The sequence below is a fragment of the Schistosoma mansoni genome, chromosome 4 (assembly GCF_000237925.1).
Source record: "Schistosoma mansoni strain Puerto Rico chromosome 4, complete genome".
NCBI lineage: Eukaryota > Metazoa > Platyhelminthes > Trematoda > Strigeidida > Schistosomatidae > Schistosoma > Schistosoma mansoni.
The window spans coordinates 14,381,476-14,397,226 of NC_031498.1; the positions used below are offsets into that span (position 1 = coordinate 14,381,476).

The 15,751-nt window shown below is 34.4% G+C and overlaps 1 protein-coding gene across 1 annotated transcript in view; it reads right to left on the reverse strand.

The window, feature by feature from the left end:
• The window catches only part of Smp_150830 (hypothetical protein), a gene marked incomplete at both ends in the record, with an annotated part of 43,937 nt that overhangs the window by 8,784 nt on the left and 19,402 nt on the right, over positions 1 to 15,751 (reverse strand). Inside the window, 7 exons of the mRNA XM_018796916.1 lie at positions 1,475 to 1,680; positions 2,392 to 2,452; positions 3,443 to 3,536; positions 3,587 to 3,666; positions 4,626 to 4,898; positions 12,180 to 12,439; positions 15,498 to 15,593. Of these exons, the coding sequence (XP_018652010.1) occupies positions 1,475 to 1,680; positions 2,392 to 2,452; positions 3,443 to 3,536; positions 3,587 to 3,666; positions 4,626 to 4,898; positions 12,180 to 12,439; positions 15,498 to 15,593 (1,070 nt within the window). The remainder of the gene's footprint in view (positions 1 to 1,474; positions 1,681 to 2,391; positions 2,453 to 3,442; positions 3,537 to 3,586; positions 3,667 to 4,625; positions 4,899 to 12,179; positions 12,440 to 15,497; positions 15,594 to 15,751) is intronic.

The following is a 15,751-nucleotide window of genomic DNA, read 5'->3' on the forward strand; positions in this document are numbered from 1 at the left end:
TAAATATCAATTGTCTGGAAGTGAACTTACATATTCAGGAAGAAACAGTGATAAATCTTTCTGTACCGTCGTAAAATTGCACTCATTTTATACTACATCACCTCCATTTCAATCCTTTCTCATAGTTCCATTAAATCATTTTTGTTTTGTTTTGAATTCATAATTTTATTTCCAACTGAACTAATACAACTCATGTTATTTTTTTTACTACCAATAATCTGTGTTCAGTTAATTTAATACTAAAATTTTTGTTTTATGATATTTAGTAACTAGTTTAAATAACTTGGGATTTCCCCTTTCAAATGGTGCTTCTCTCAAATAATTTTTACGATCCTATTAATTCTATTTTTTCTGGTTAGCGTTTTTTTAGCGAGTTAGTTAGTTTTTCTACGGGATGGGGTCGCAAACCACATGCCCAACCCTCCTCCTTTACCCGGGCTTGGGACCGGCAGTAACTCTAGAAGAGCTACAGCTATGTGGAGAACTACTACATCCATCGTCAAGAAGGTACAAGTATTTATAAACAGTTGTCTACGCAAAATACTCAACATTCACTAGCCGGATACTATCAGCAACAGCGTTTTATGGGAGAGGACAAACCAGATTCCAGCTGATTAGGAAATATGAAAAAGACGTTGAAAGTGGATAGGACATACGCTGAAGAAATCACCAAACTGCATCACGAGGTAAGCCCTAACTTGGAATGGTGAAGGGAAGCGGAAAAGAGGAAGGTCAAAGAACACATTACGCCGGGAAATAGAAGCAGATATGAAAAGGGTGAATAACAACTGTTAAGAACTGGAAAGGATTGCCCAGGAAAGGGTTGGATGGAGAATGTTGCTGTGCGGCCTATGTTCCTCCACGAGGGGTAACAGGCGTAATTAATTATTAATTCTATTGACGTATTCGACCCATCACGCTACACTTATTCATTTGTAATCAACTTCGCTTTCATAAATGTGTCAACTTCTACAGTAATTTAGATTCGAAAGTATTATAGACTGTAAGCAGCTAACGAGATTCTAATATAATAAAATGAATTGATATTATTTTGCTCAAATCTTTACATTTTATTGCTTTAAGACAATGAAAACTATGTGTATGAAATAAAAAAACGATTACCACTACACATAGTTTCAATATATCAATTGAAGATATACGTTTCATATCCGTGTATCATGTGTTTAACATAAGCAAAAATAAGTGACCTTGTGAATTTGTCTATTTTAAGTAGTATATGAGTCACTAGTTGATTGGTCCATAATATTTAAGTATAAAAATGATTGGTTGTATTACTTTTAGTGATTCATATTTTACATCTGTTAACTTTCAAATAAAAGAAAAGAATGGGAATAACGCTTAGACAAAATAAAAAGAGAAGAAAGACAAACTGAAATGAGCTAGTAAATGGAAAAGGGAAATATAGTTAAACATATACAGACACATACATATTTATGCATCTATATGAACTTACTTCTCTTGTCCAGCTGTATCCCATAATTGTAGATACAAATTAGTCCCATCGCAATGCATAAATTTTACATGAAAATCAATTGCCACAGTTAATGGAAGATTTAAATCAAATACACCAGATACAAATTTTCGTATAATACTTGATTTTCCAACACCGGAATCACCAACAAATATAACTTTGTAGACACGTTCAGCAAATAATCCATTCTTTTTTAAATATAGGTAAAGAACATGAATAAAATGAAAAGAGGATAACAACACATAGACAACTGAATATAATTATTAATACATATCAATAATAGTCAGGAAACTATTGAAATAAGAAAAACAAAAAGTAAACAATTTTTTAATAATTTTAACCCTTTATGTTGTTGTATCCTAATAATATGTTTTCGATCTAACCCAGGTACTTCTACTTATCGGAAAGCCGTGCTTTTTTTAACAGAGGTAGCGACAGAAGAGGAGGGATACGTTTGGTAATGTTATCGGAAGGAATTTTTCAAGTATGTTAATCTTCCTAATGTTTATCATCAGTTGATGTCTGTATCTATGACCCAATATAAAACTAAATCCAGTATTCTCAGGTTTCCCGATGAGGATGATATCAGTGGACCTATTATCTGAAAACACGGTATAACTGTGCAATCATCATAATTATTATTTCCAAAAAAATATACGAATTTTTCTAATAAGAACCTTGTAGGAACTTGAAACTTCAACAAGTAGACGTATATTTCTTTTTGAGTGAACAAGGGTTTAGAAAACGAAACGAGTAACAAATCCTTATTTATAAAGAGTATTACTTCTAACAGGGTTTAATACTGAGCTATATATGTAAGCCTAATAACAAACATCTATGCTTTACTCTTTAAATATTATTCAATAGTTTGTATGTCAAATAACAGAAAAGCTACTCACAGTAGTCGAGTCAGCATTTGAGCTCATGTAAGAAGCCCCATCAGGTGAAACTCTTCTTCCACTACATGATTAAATGAATTAAAAACAGCAGTTATTAATAAAATGTTTTAAGTTTGATGATTGTCATAGCCGTTTATAATGCACAACAATACTTTCATCACAGATTGATATCAATTCACACAGTTATCGAAAATCGTAAAGCACTAAACAACAGGTTAGTCCTCGTTAGGAAGTATTCAGCAATATCAACCCGATATTTTCCCCATTGTTGGATCTATTAGATATTATTCACTTATTGAATAAGAGTCCAGTATATTTCAGGTTCAACTTTAATTAATTCAATATATAGTATCAATATCACTTAACATTATTACTAGTTATTCACTTTACACAACCCTATCGATTCAAGAGACTATAGCTTCAGTGTCAAATAGAATTACAAATTATCACTAGATTACAATTTACTATAACTTCCCTAATGATCAGTTAAATATCTGGTTAAAAAATAGATATACATTGAATTTATGAAGGCATTTATAGGAGTTTGACTTATTCAATACGTTTATGCGTATAATATTGAATTTCGAACAAACTTTTGGATTCTAAAGAATATTTTCTCATTAAGTGAATTAGATATTGTTGAAGATAAATGTAACTTATACAAATGGACTTCCTAAGTAAGTTATTTTTCAAGACAGGATTGTGCTTTCGTCAAGAAAGGTTACTCTACTGATAAGTGGTTGAATATTTTAGTGCTTAGTACTTAATATAAACATAATTATACCCATTCACTGTGCTTTTTATCTTAATACCTTATTAATCGGAACTTCTAGATGCCACTGAACATAATTGGATTTATATTTATTACCAACTTATTATAACAGAAGCATATCCTAGAATATTGATGGCAAGTACCATTCAGTTAGCTAAATGTAGTTGAATAATTATTAACTTATGATAAAAAATACAAATATAATTTCATTTTCTTCTGCGGAACTCTAACAATAGTAATAATAATAATATTAGTGACAGTGATAATCGATGAACTCACTTTGGCATATAACGTACTTCAGCTGAATCTTTCATATGTGCTCGAGATTTCTGTGAAGTTTTTCGCATATGAGGGGTGTATATACTGCCAGGATCTATAATAAGTTACTTATAAGAGATTTTTTAAAAATAAAATATGATCTACATTGGTTGAAAACTTCTTCATATTCTTCTGCTTCATCAATATTTTCAAGATCTCCTTCACGTATACTGTCATCATTCAGTCTAAAGTGATGCCAAATTAAAATTTAGAATCTATATTTAAAAATCCATACGGTCAATTATTTGTTCCTTCTCTGTCTAAACACTTAGATAGTTCTAGTTTGGAATTTGATGATTCACGCTAATTTGTTCCTTTACGTTGTTTGTAAAACCATCTTTCTGCGTTCGTAATCCATTTTGAAATGTCCATCAAACATATTTTTAATCAGTTAAACATCTCAGTGTATTATTCAAATATGGAGATCAAAGTTATCTTGAAACAATTCAGTTTAGTTATGAAAGTAATGGAGTTTTTAATGAAAGTGCTGAATAAATAAGGATTGTTTTATGATGATGGGATTAAGCAGTATTTTTTAAAATCAAAAACTGTGTCATTATGGGGAGTTGTGGAGATTGTAGCATCTCCATAGTTGAATTCATGAGTCGATCTAAGCTAGACCACCATTGAAAACCTGAGAACATGAACGGCCGCTACTTTCTAGTAAGGCACTCCTCAGCAGTGGGTTTGAGTTCCACGTGCGGGATTGTGTATACGCACTGCTGAGGAGTCGCGTACTAGAACGAAACAGCCATCCAGTGCTTCCAGGTTTTCAGTGGTTGTCTAGCTTAGATTGACTCGTGAGTGCAACTGTAAAAACTATGTATTAAATACCATAGTTACTGAGCAATACTGATAATTTAGATTTGGAGTATTATTTGATGTACTCATTTGATAAATAGATAGCTACCTAAATAATACATCATATTAAATAGTAACAGTAATGCATTTATTTGATTTAACTAGGAACATTCTCAATTGCATTTATTAAGAACAAAATTTCAGTTAAATATCATCCGTGATTCTCACTGATTTATTGAACTGAACTTATCTAACTCACGACTAAAATAATTTGGAAGTAATATCATTGGAATAAAAATTTAATCCAAAAATTTATACAATCATAAATAAATGTTAGACTTACATTACTGGTGTGAAATAATTACTCAATGTAGAACCTCTTCTTGCATCTGCAATCTCAAAATTTGTTGCATCCAAATCAGTTGAACTACGTAGTAAATGTGGTAAAGCGGCAGTATCCTTTATTGTTGTATCTGAAGCTTTTGCACTGGTCATATCAAGTGATTGTGATTTACTGTGAAAATCACGTAAATCAATTGTTTGTGATGTTTCTTTTACTGCGTAAAGCGTTTGGGATTTAAACTCTTGTTCATCGACTAACTTTTGATTAATAGTCCTATATAAAAACGATTAAAAATGTAGAAGTTAATTAGTTTTTTAAGGGCTCTATCCTGGATGAAGTGATACTAGTTGAAGAAAAGTAAAGAATAGTTCATTTTTCACGGTAATTTACTTAAATTGTTACAGGAAAAAACGCAACCGAATTCATACTTGAGCGCTGGATTATTTTCCACAGAAGAAGAGGATTTACAATTCTATTTCAGATAAGGATGGAAGAAATTTACAGATAAGATCCAGAATTGAGCGAATTTCGGAAAATACGTCAATGTTAAACCTGGGGGCTTCTTTATTCTATTCACAAACGGATAGAGATGGGATATAAAGGAGTTTCAGGCCTGTCCAATAAAATAATATTAGGAAATTGATTTCACTGTTTAGAAACAGCCAGTATGAAACCCTGACCATAGGTTTCACTCCAGTTTGTATTCTTCTGTAAGGCATATCTGACATATCATGTAAAATGATGCTCCTAGTAGAGTTGTAAATTGGTGTCACTAAGTGCTACAATCAGATATATTGCCACTAAACCATACGGATCTCAATTAACCTATTTCTAAATGTACTGATGATTGTCTAGCCATTAGTTTACAACTTAATCGATAGGATCAATCAATTGAAACTAGAAAACAAGACACTTGGTACTATTTAGTGATCAATTAATGTTAGGATATTTTGTCATATCCTAAGTATTTCTTTTCTACTCTTCTTCTTCATTTTCTTTCCCGACCATTGCTGCTACCTTGACGTGGTGGTCGAGCTTGCCTATCGTGATGAAGCAATCGAGCTATGCTGGCTGGAACAATCGTTCCTCGAGGTCCTACCATGCCAGACAGGTCGGTTGAAGAGCGGTAAGACTAAAAGCAGCAATCCCAAGGTCCGAAGGCGAAGTCGTACTGCCGACTGTACAGAGGTGTGACGGCAGTAAGGTGTTTCCTTCAGACAACCAGCATGACAGCGATGCTGCCTTCCCACAAGGAGGGGTGGGGTTAGAAAAGGTCGACCCTAAAAATGCACACCTCGCCTTATCCCACGGATATCCGTCTCCGGCGGTAAGGTCCTTTGAAGAACGGAGCTAACACTTCAAAAATCCCCCACAAAAAAGCCGTGCGTGACCGGCCTCAAGCAGTTGTCCCTTGGGCACTGCGGTCACGCTCCCAGGTCGTTCAGACCAACACTAATCCAACTTCTTTTTCAGGTCCCTCAAGAAATACCCTTCCACAGTGTGGGCAGCCGGGAAGTGATAAATGCCCTCATACCCGTAACAGCACACGAGACCAAGTTGGTCACTTTCAAATCCTTCCTACACCTCCTAACAACTCTCTTATCTCCACGACTAACCCTTCCTACGTCCTTTTATCACCTCGCACCGCTAGGGCAAACGATTCGTGTACACGGAACGTTATTCCTGGTCTCCTGAAACCGCGCTCTAAACTACATGTAGGAACTTTTAATGTCCGAACATTGTGCCAAATAGGACAACAGGCTTCCTTAGCTAGGACTCTAGAATCTTACACCATCGATGTATGCTGCGTCTCTGAAACGCGCATACAAGATCCGAGTAGTGTCATTCATTTGACCTCACCTAATCAAAATAAAGAACCATCTCGATACACGCTTCGTGTATCTGGAAGCCCTGATGCTGCTTCCCGTGGCCTCGCTGGAGTAGGTATAGCATTAAGTCGTAGGGCAGAACTAGCTCTTTTAGACTGGATCCCAGTAGACAGTCGTCTATGCGCTGTCCGACTAAACGGATCAGTAAGGACTCGGAAAGATAGGGAAACTCGTCGTTGTCTCTTCGTCATCTCTGCCTACTCTCCCACTGACTGTAGCTCAGACGATATAAAAGATGAGTTTTACAGGAAGCTTTCTGACCTTCTCCGAAAAGCTAGACGTTCTGATGTAGTAATAGTGGCTGGTGACTTTAATGCTCAAGTAGGTAAACTAAGTGAAAGGGAAAGACACCTGGGAGGATCTTATGGTGTCATGGCGGAAAGAACAGATAATGGCGACCGTCTGTTGCAGCTGTGCTCAGATAACCGCCTATTTCTTGCAAATACTTACATCTTTTGACATGGCGACCCCCGAATTCGTGCCAACGTTGGACCCAATTAGATCACATCACTATCAGCCACCGATGGAGGGGCTCGATAGAAGACTGTCACTCATTCTGGGGCACATGTTTAGATTCAAATCATGCTCTAGTGCGAGCACGTATCTGTCTGCGACTTACTGGACGTAGGAAAGACACTGCAGGGAAGCCTCTAAGGGTTCTACTTAATGATAAGCAAGCTAAGAATATATTTCAGGAACAACTGGAAAAACAGTTAGACAGACATGTAAGTTGTGTCCACCCGGAAGCAGCGTGGTATGACATCCGAAAAGCTGTGGAAACAGCTGTGATATCCGCTAGTAAGGTAAGCAATAAGGTCAGGGAGAAACAATGGATCTCGGCAGCATCTACCGCACTGATAGATGCTCGAAAACTCATCCCTCCTGGCTCTGAACATAACGAAGAGCGGAGTCAGCTTAAGCGAAGGCTAATAAGAAGCCTACGCAATGATCGTGAACAGTGGTGGGTAGCGAAAGCAAGAGAGATGGAAAAGACAACGGCAATAGGTAACAGCAGACAGCTGTTCAGACTTATTAAAGAAACCGGCATTAGGAACCCAACTATTAGCGAAACTATCTCAGACAAAGATGGACATATCATTCATTCTCAATCCAGGAGATTGGATCGATGGGCAGAACACTTTAGGGATCAGTTCAACTGGCCTTCAGCCACACTTCAGTTACCCACGATCCCCAGTCGTCCTGAATGGCAAATTGAGGTAAGTCCTCCAACTCTCTACGAGGTTGAAAAAGCTATAGGAAATCTAAAACGAGGGAGAGCCGCAGGCCCTGACAAGTTTACCCCTGAGATTTTTAAGGATGGTGGTCCAGTACTAGCAACGAGATTGACTGAAGTCTTAGGTAGAATCTGGGAACTGGACGTAATTCCATCTGACTGGTCCCAATCACTGATTGCGCCAGTCTATAAGAAAGGACAAAAGTCCTCCTGTGACAATCACAGAGGAATCAGTTTGACTAATATAGTGTCTAAAATATTAGCTTCAATAATACTTGGACGCCTAACCAAAGCTCGTGAAGAGCAGACTAGAGAAAACCAGGCTGGTTTCCGACCTGGACGTGGTTGTATAGACCAGATATTCACTCTACGTCAGGTCCTAGAACATAGACATACATTCAGACGTCCCACAATAGTAGTATTTCTTGACCTTAAGGCGACATTTGACTCCATTGATCGTGAGGTTCTATGGCAGTGTTTGTCAGTGAAAGGAGTACCGAAGAAGTACATTAACCTCATAAAGGCTCTCTACTCGAACACAACTGGTCGAGTTAGAGCCTATGGCGAACTGTCATCAGAATTGATTACCTCAAGTGGTGTTCGTCGGGGCTGTCCACTCTCCCCATTCTTGTTTAACTTTGTCGTTGACATGCTTTTAGAGGTATCACTTTCATCATCTTAATCTCCTGGAGTTGAACTTTTACCAGGAGGCTCACTTGTTGACTTAGAATACGCCGACGACATAGTTTTATTCGGTGAAGACTCTGACAAAATGCAGAGTCTTCTGACCACTATAAGCGACAATGCAGGCATGTTCGGGATGCGATTCTCTCCCTCGAAGTGCAGAATGTTACTTCAGGATTGGGTTGCATCGACACCTGAACTAATGATAGGGAGTAAAGTAGTTAAGCGTGTTGACAGCTTCACTTATCATGGGAGTCTGATCAGCCCTTGTGGTCTGGTGTGTGACGAAATCTCAGCACGGATACAGAAGGCTCGTCTAGCTTTTGCGAACTTGCGTCATTTATGGCGTAGGCGAGATATCCGTCTAGTAACAAAAGGACGGGTTTACTGTGCAGCAGTCCTTTCCGTCCTACTTTATGGAAGTGAAACATGGCCGGTAAGAGTAGAGGATATTCGTGGGCTACTAGTGTTCGATCATAGGTGTCTTCGACGCATTGCTCGTATATCCTGGGACCACCGGGTAAGTAATGCAGATGTTAGGAAACGGGTACTAGGTCAGAATGGCAAATCGATTGATGAAGTAGTGAAACTTCACCAGTTGAGATGGCTGGGACATGTGTTACGTATGCCCAACCACCGACTGCCCCGACGTGCAATGCTTTATGGTGTAGGAGTAGGTTGGAAGAAAGCTAGGGGCGGCCAGACCAAAACACGGCACAAATCCATGAAGTCACTGACAAGTGGACTGAGCCATGTTGGTAGGTGTAGACTACCTGGTTGGGATTCGCGAGATGATAGCAACCGATGGTTAGAGACCTTGAATGACATGGCTCAAAATCGTTTGCAATGGCGAAGGTGCATCCACTCTCTGTGTTCTGCCAAATTCTAATCTGAATTCTTCATGTCTGTATCCTTTTTCTCTTTCCAAATTTATTTCATTGTATTATACTCATTGAATAACATCTTCTAACCCTAATCTTTCACATTAATGCTTATACTCTTACTACTTCTACCAATATGGGATTTGAATCGATAACATCATCTCTGTGCTAATGTTGTATGGCAACTCTAACTAATGTACGCACGTACGAAGTTCTACGTTGTAACTGACTGACTGACTTCATTTTCTTTAGGTTAAAAAGTGAAATTTTAATATTTCTCTTCTTTTTAAATTTGAATTCAGTTTTGATTTCAGCTTAAAGTAATGTAACTATGACAATAAAAAAACACATATATGTTTAAATTTTTTGAAACATCAAGTATAATATATGATATTTAGTAATGATTTAATAGGTACACTTAACCATGGAATAACAATTATGGTGTTGTTGTTTTTTGGTTTGACCATAATTAGTTACTATAAACTAATATACTTCATAATGTCCATGTGTATTAACTGATTTTCATCAGCTTTTATTATATAATAATTAGGTTATGATAATTTTATTTTTAAAAAAAACTTGGTGAAGAGGTAAATTAGTGAATAGAGTAGAATGTGTATTGAAATTACTGCCAAATGAATTTTATACCGAAATCTAAATAAGTGGCTGTACCTAGTGATGACATTGTAAGTGGATATCCACTAGGATGATAATGGAATAATATCATCATGTTATTCATTTTTTAAAAAAAGAAAATGATTAATGATATGCTCATTGTGATAAATCGAATAGATTAGCTTGAATGTGTATAATATTGTGAATGTTGGCTTTTGTCTATTTTTATCATGAAGTTCCAAATTAAGAAGAAACTTGACTATAAGAGGTTAATTGGACAAATGATATTGAATTTGTTCATCTTACTTCATTTTGCGACAACAGATAAGGAACTAATCTTCACAATTGACTCATCTGAATAATGAACTTGCCTACATTGATAACTAACATGGATATATTTTCTGTGAAATATCATAGCTAACTCAATTTTTGTGGAGTGAGACAATCACAACTGATGACATTGGTGTTATATTATAAGTTAACTAAAGTTGGGAATATAGAATATGGAATTTCAATTCATACACTTAAAGACAACTTCTCTGATGTAAATTTCGCAGACCATGGGTTTGACCTCCGATGGGGTTATGGGTTCATGCTACTGAGTTCTATACAGATACATAACAGCTACGCAATCTGTTCTGGTTTTCGGTGATTTTTGAGTTAAAGTCGATTAGTCATAATGGTACCCATCAGGCTAAATTATTATCTACCTCTAATTTAATTACAAAAATCACACTTAATCTATTATCTTTTAAAGTACTTTAGTGTCATTACTTGAATATTATGTCAGAAAAAGAGCATGACAACATAATATAACTTTGGAATCAACTTCAAATGTATATAACACCCAAACTTATGATGATAAGTTAATGCGTGATATTTATCTCCTACGTCTATATATCTATACTCGTATAATCAACAACCTAACAAACAATATCAATCATAAGCTATTTTACAGTTATGTAATCATTTTAAGCATATCTTCAACACATTTAAACTACGTTCATTTATTGTAATTCCAGTTCATTCACAGTTAACGACAAGGTGTTAAGCAAAAAAAGACACTATAATTAGCTTGAGATCATTAAATAAATAACTTAATTAATCAGGTTTATAAAACAACGTACTGACTATGAATAGAAAAAGACATTATATCATTGCAATAGAGAATAGTAAAATACTAATAATAGAAAGGTATTAAAGTATTGTACACTGATTATAATAAGTTGGTACTAGAAATTACATTATTTAACAAATATTCAATCATTTAAGTAATATAATCAATAATGAATTTTTGACCTTCTTATGACCTTCAAATTTTAAAAAAATTTATGTTTTTAAACTAATTAAATTGAGTCATCATAGTTTTATTTTAATTAATTAATCAGTCTAGTATATAACTAGCTCATTAAATATATATATATTTAATAGTGATTTATTCATTTCAGAAGGGGGTTTTGTGGAGATTTTAGTAATTTTATATAGTTGAGATCATGAGTCAATTGAAGCTAGACCACCACGGAGAACCTGGAAGTACTAGATAACCGTTTCGTTCTATTGCGGGACTCCTCAGCAGTACGCATCCACGGTCCCGCCCCGCGAGATTTGAACCCAGGACCTATCAGTTTCGCACCAGAGCACTTAACCTCTAGACCACTGAGCTGGCCGGTATTCAACGGTGTTAATGTCTAACATCAACCAATCCACGAAATTGAGCAACCATTGACCAATGTCTTCAGTGAGTTGATATCTTCCAACAGACTTGGTTGAACTCCACCGGTTACTGCTTCTCAATAGAACTCCAGGAAATACCTCATGGAGCCAGTCACCAGTGAGCATATGATCAGTATCAGAAGGGTGTTTTGTGGAGATTTTAGTAATTTTATATGGTCACTATTATTGATATTATCTTTAGAATGTTGATGAAATAGAAAAAAATCAGAATGTAAGTAGTTAATAATTTTTATGTAGAAAAGATTTAGTACCATTTCTGAAGACCAATGTTAAGATTTAATGAGAATGAAGTATACCTTTTTAATTTTTTTTTCATTTGTATACAAATTAATAGGTGATGTGATACTTTTATAAAGGAAATAATAAATATGAACTACACAATTCATTCAACAATGAAACTGTAGGTAAGTGGATTTACAACTGTGGTTCACATTTCACTTTACGATTATGCAATTATATGTGAAAATATTACTAATTGTAAAAAATTGATTGATCCTGGTATTGAATATAGACATACCTTAACATATCAAGTTGTCTTACTAATGTTTCACGTTCTAATGCTATGCCTTCACTAAGTTCTATGGCTGCTTTTGCTCTACGTCGACGTTCTTCACGTGCTTTCTTCTGTAATGTATCAATATAATCTTTACATTCATTTAACATTTCTTGTGATTCTTCTAATTTACGTTCTAGATCTTCTTTTTCTTGTAATAATTTCTCTTTTTCTTGTGCAATGCTCATTCGAGTCTTTTGAAGTTCTTCTACTTTGCTAGAGGCCTGTAATGATATCATTTAATAAAGATAAGAATTACACAAATATACATATTTTTGCTCTAAATCTCATTAATACAAGCAATAATTAAGGTTTAAATAAATATAAAAGAATCTTTTATCACCAAATAAAATCTACATAATAATACTGTTGCTTTTTCTCAAAGCCCAGCCATAGGTCGAGCTCAGAACTGTCAGACCCAGAGAAATATATGAAATCTACAGATTACTGAGTGCAGAATACTTTGAGAATGTGATCTTTGAGTTATAATTTAACCCCATATCTAAATGTTCACGGAATCTAACTCAAAGGCAAGAAGTCATCTTCAAACTAGTTTTTGTTGCCTATATAGTTAATACATATAATTCTGGTTCCTATCCATTTTGTTTCATTAGTATGTATTACCTAATACTTTTTGAGTGAAAATAGACGTTCAGTATTTATACAACCCATGTTGATTCGTAATGAGATATGTTTTCACAGATATGCACACTAGTAATAATACATATCATAATATATGAACACTAGTTTACATTTGACTACATTAATCTTTATCCTAAAGAAGTTTCGTAGTCAGAAAATGGAGCAACATATTTATTTTCACTAGAATCTTATTGATCATCAAAGTCATGACTATTAGCGTAGTGTTTTTTTTTAAAAATAATACTATAATAGGAAAATTTGTCAGCCCTTACAGATAACTAAAGGAAACATTTAGGACAATAAACGAAATTGACTGCAAAATGTTCCTTTCTTAAATATTGTTTCAGGGCGATTTGAATTAATGCACCGCATTATTCCCACAATATTTGAATTGTATTAAAAGTAGGGGACTTTTCTAGCTGTTGGTATATATATATATATATATATATATATATATATATATATATAGTATATGGAAAACTTTTTAATTCTAGAACGTTGACTGTTTTCAGTTTATGATGATAGAATTTATTGGTTCGATTAGTTGAAATTAGGATACTGAGTAGTAAGCTTACGCTTTGTCGACTTCATTTAATGCCCCTTATATAGGTAATGTGAGAAAGGACATCTTAATATCTTTCATGTTATATAAAACATGAATATTGATGTATGTGATTCGACTTTCTCGAGAAATCTCCTAAATTTTCTCTTTCGTTGGTTTTGATCCATTCAGGTTATCTGTGGAATCGATTTTTCTCTGAGTAGTGAGCATTATCGTATTGATCTAGTCCTTTTTTCCTGATCGAGTGCTACCTGTCGAGCTGTAATGTGGCCAGCAGTCCGAATGACTTGAGATTGCGTGAACTATGTTGAGATGTTAGGTAGCTGGAGGTAATTAAATTGAAACTAAGGAACTATGTTTAGTGATACTTAGCATTCGTCAGCAAGCTGTACTCGTACCTGTGACGCCTGATCATATTCACAATGGACCACTAGTTACCTCAAGATTACAGGTACGATCTCCTGAAGAGTGTAAAGTCCTGAGTTTCTCATCGATTACATTCAATCACCTAATGTAGGCTGTTTGTGAACATTCTTCTTGGGGAAAATTATTGTCCAAACCAAATTTATCAATTATAAGTTGTATGATCATTACTTTGATATCAAAATTTAAATGGGGTACCGTTCACCATTAAAAATGATTCAGTAGTTCCTTTCTTGACAGGATTCTTTTAAGACCATCTGGATTCCTAACAAAATTTTGATTACAGTTATCATTTAGATGTTATCATATGAGTTAGTTACTTCAATATAATTGCAGTCCTATAGCTAAAGAAAAAATTAGATATCTCCATTTTTAGAAATATTTACACTGATTTACAGAGTTTGGATGGATCACTAATGACGTTTCAATCAAGAATTTATTATCGTAACTGAAAAATGAGTAACGTGATCATTTTCCATTTTAAATTCTTCCTTTTTCAAATGGTCGTTGAAAACAACTGTTGAAAAATCCTTTTATTTTGTAGCTCATGAGGGTGTTTTACCGACAGTCTAAACCAAAATATGTACTTTTGAAAAAGAATCAAACATTTAAGTTTATTTTATTTGGGATTAAATTTATACCCCCCAACATCATAGCATTCAAATCTCCAGCGACCTCTTGTAAAACTTGGGGATGTGTAGAAACTTCTCGCTATATTGTAACTAATACTTGTGGTGAACTACATACAGTTGCGTTAACTTTATTCATAAAGCATGCGATGTGATCAGTAATATGGCAGACAGAGCTTGATGAATATTAAAAACTAGTTTTTCATCACGAAATGTAAAGTTGTTATACTTGAATAAAAGAAGTTATTTCAATTTGTAATGGTTGGTGAAATACTTCTTACCAAATATAGGTAATTGAAAACAAACTCATCAGTTTGCACTGGCATTATGAAATGTATGTAATAGGCTCGCTGTATGTGACCTATTTTGTCAATTGATTGCTTATCTTAACATATAAATGAAGTAGTTTCGTCCAGTGAATCCCAAAACAAACTGGTTTCATTATTGTAGATGTGTTTTACAATTATTCTGAATCAGAAAAAAATATGAAATACTACGAATGATATTATTTTCTGCTTGAAAACTTTATACATCAGATGGTAGAAGTTCAGTTCGTAAATTCACAGTCATGTACGTCTATTGTATATCAGCTTTATAAATTTGGTAATCAAAAGATAAGTTCTTATCAAACTAATATGTTAATACTTTGTAGACTCACATAAAGTTACCTTTTATATGAAACACTAATGAGAGCTTAACCAGTAAGTTTTCTCTTTCAAGTTTGCATGCTCTAGGAATTCGACATCATAGATGCTATCCTAGTGATAACAAAATAACAGCTCAATGTTCTTTACATTTCACTACTTCTTAATTAGATTTCAGTTTATGTTAAAAATAGACATTTTCAGGTAAAAATATAGATGTTATTTCTTTCTAATATTCAATAGTCAAATATTTCTCAATTCTTTGTGTGTTTTAAGAATAACTAAAATAAAGGATATTGTATTCAAATCGAAATTGATCCCTTTCACAGGTGAATGTACTACAAACTATTGATCATGTGAACACACATTTTAAAAACCTTACTTTTTCAAATTGTTGTACAAGGTCATTTAACAATTTTTCTTTTTCTTGTACTTTATTATTTAATTCCTCTTTCAATTCTCTTTCTTTGAGTTCTTCCTTTATATAAAGAAGGAAAAAAAATCAAAGCTCATTTCAGGAAAAGATTAAAAACACTTGAAATATAAAGTTTACTACAACTATTGAAATGCGACTATATGTTATTGGTTTGTTTGCATATTATTGGGAAATTAAATGTTCATGTAATGTGTAGCATA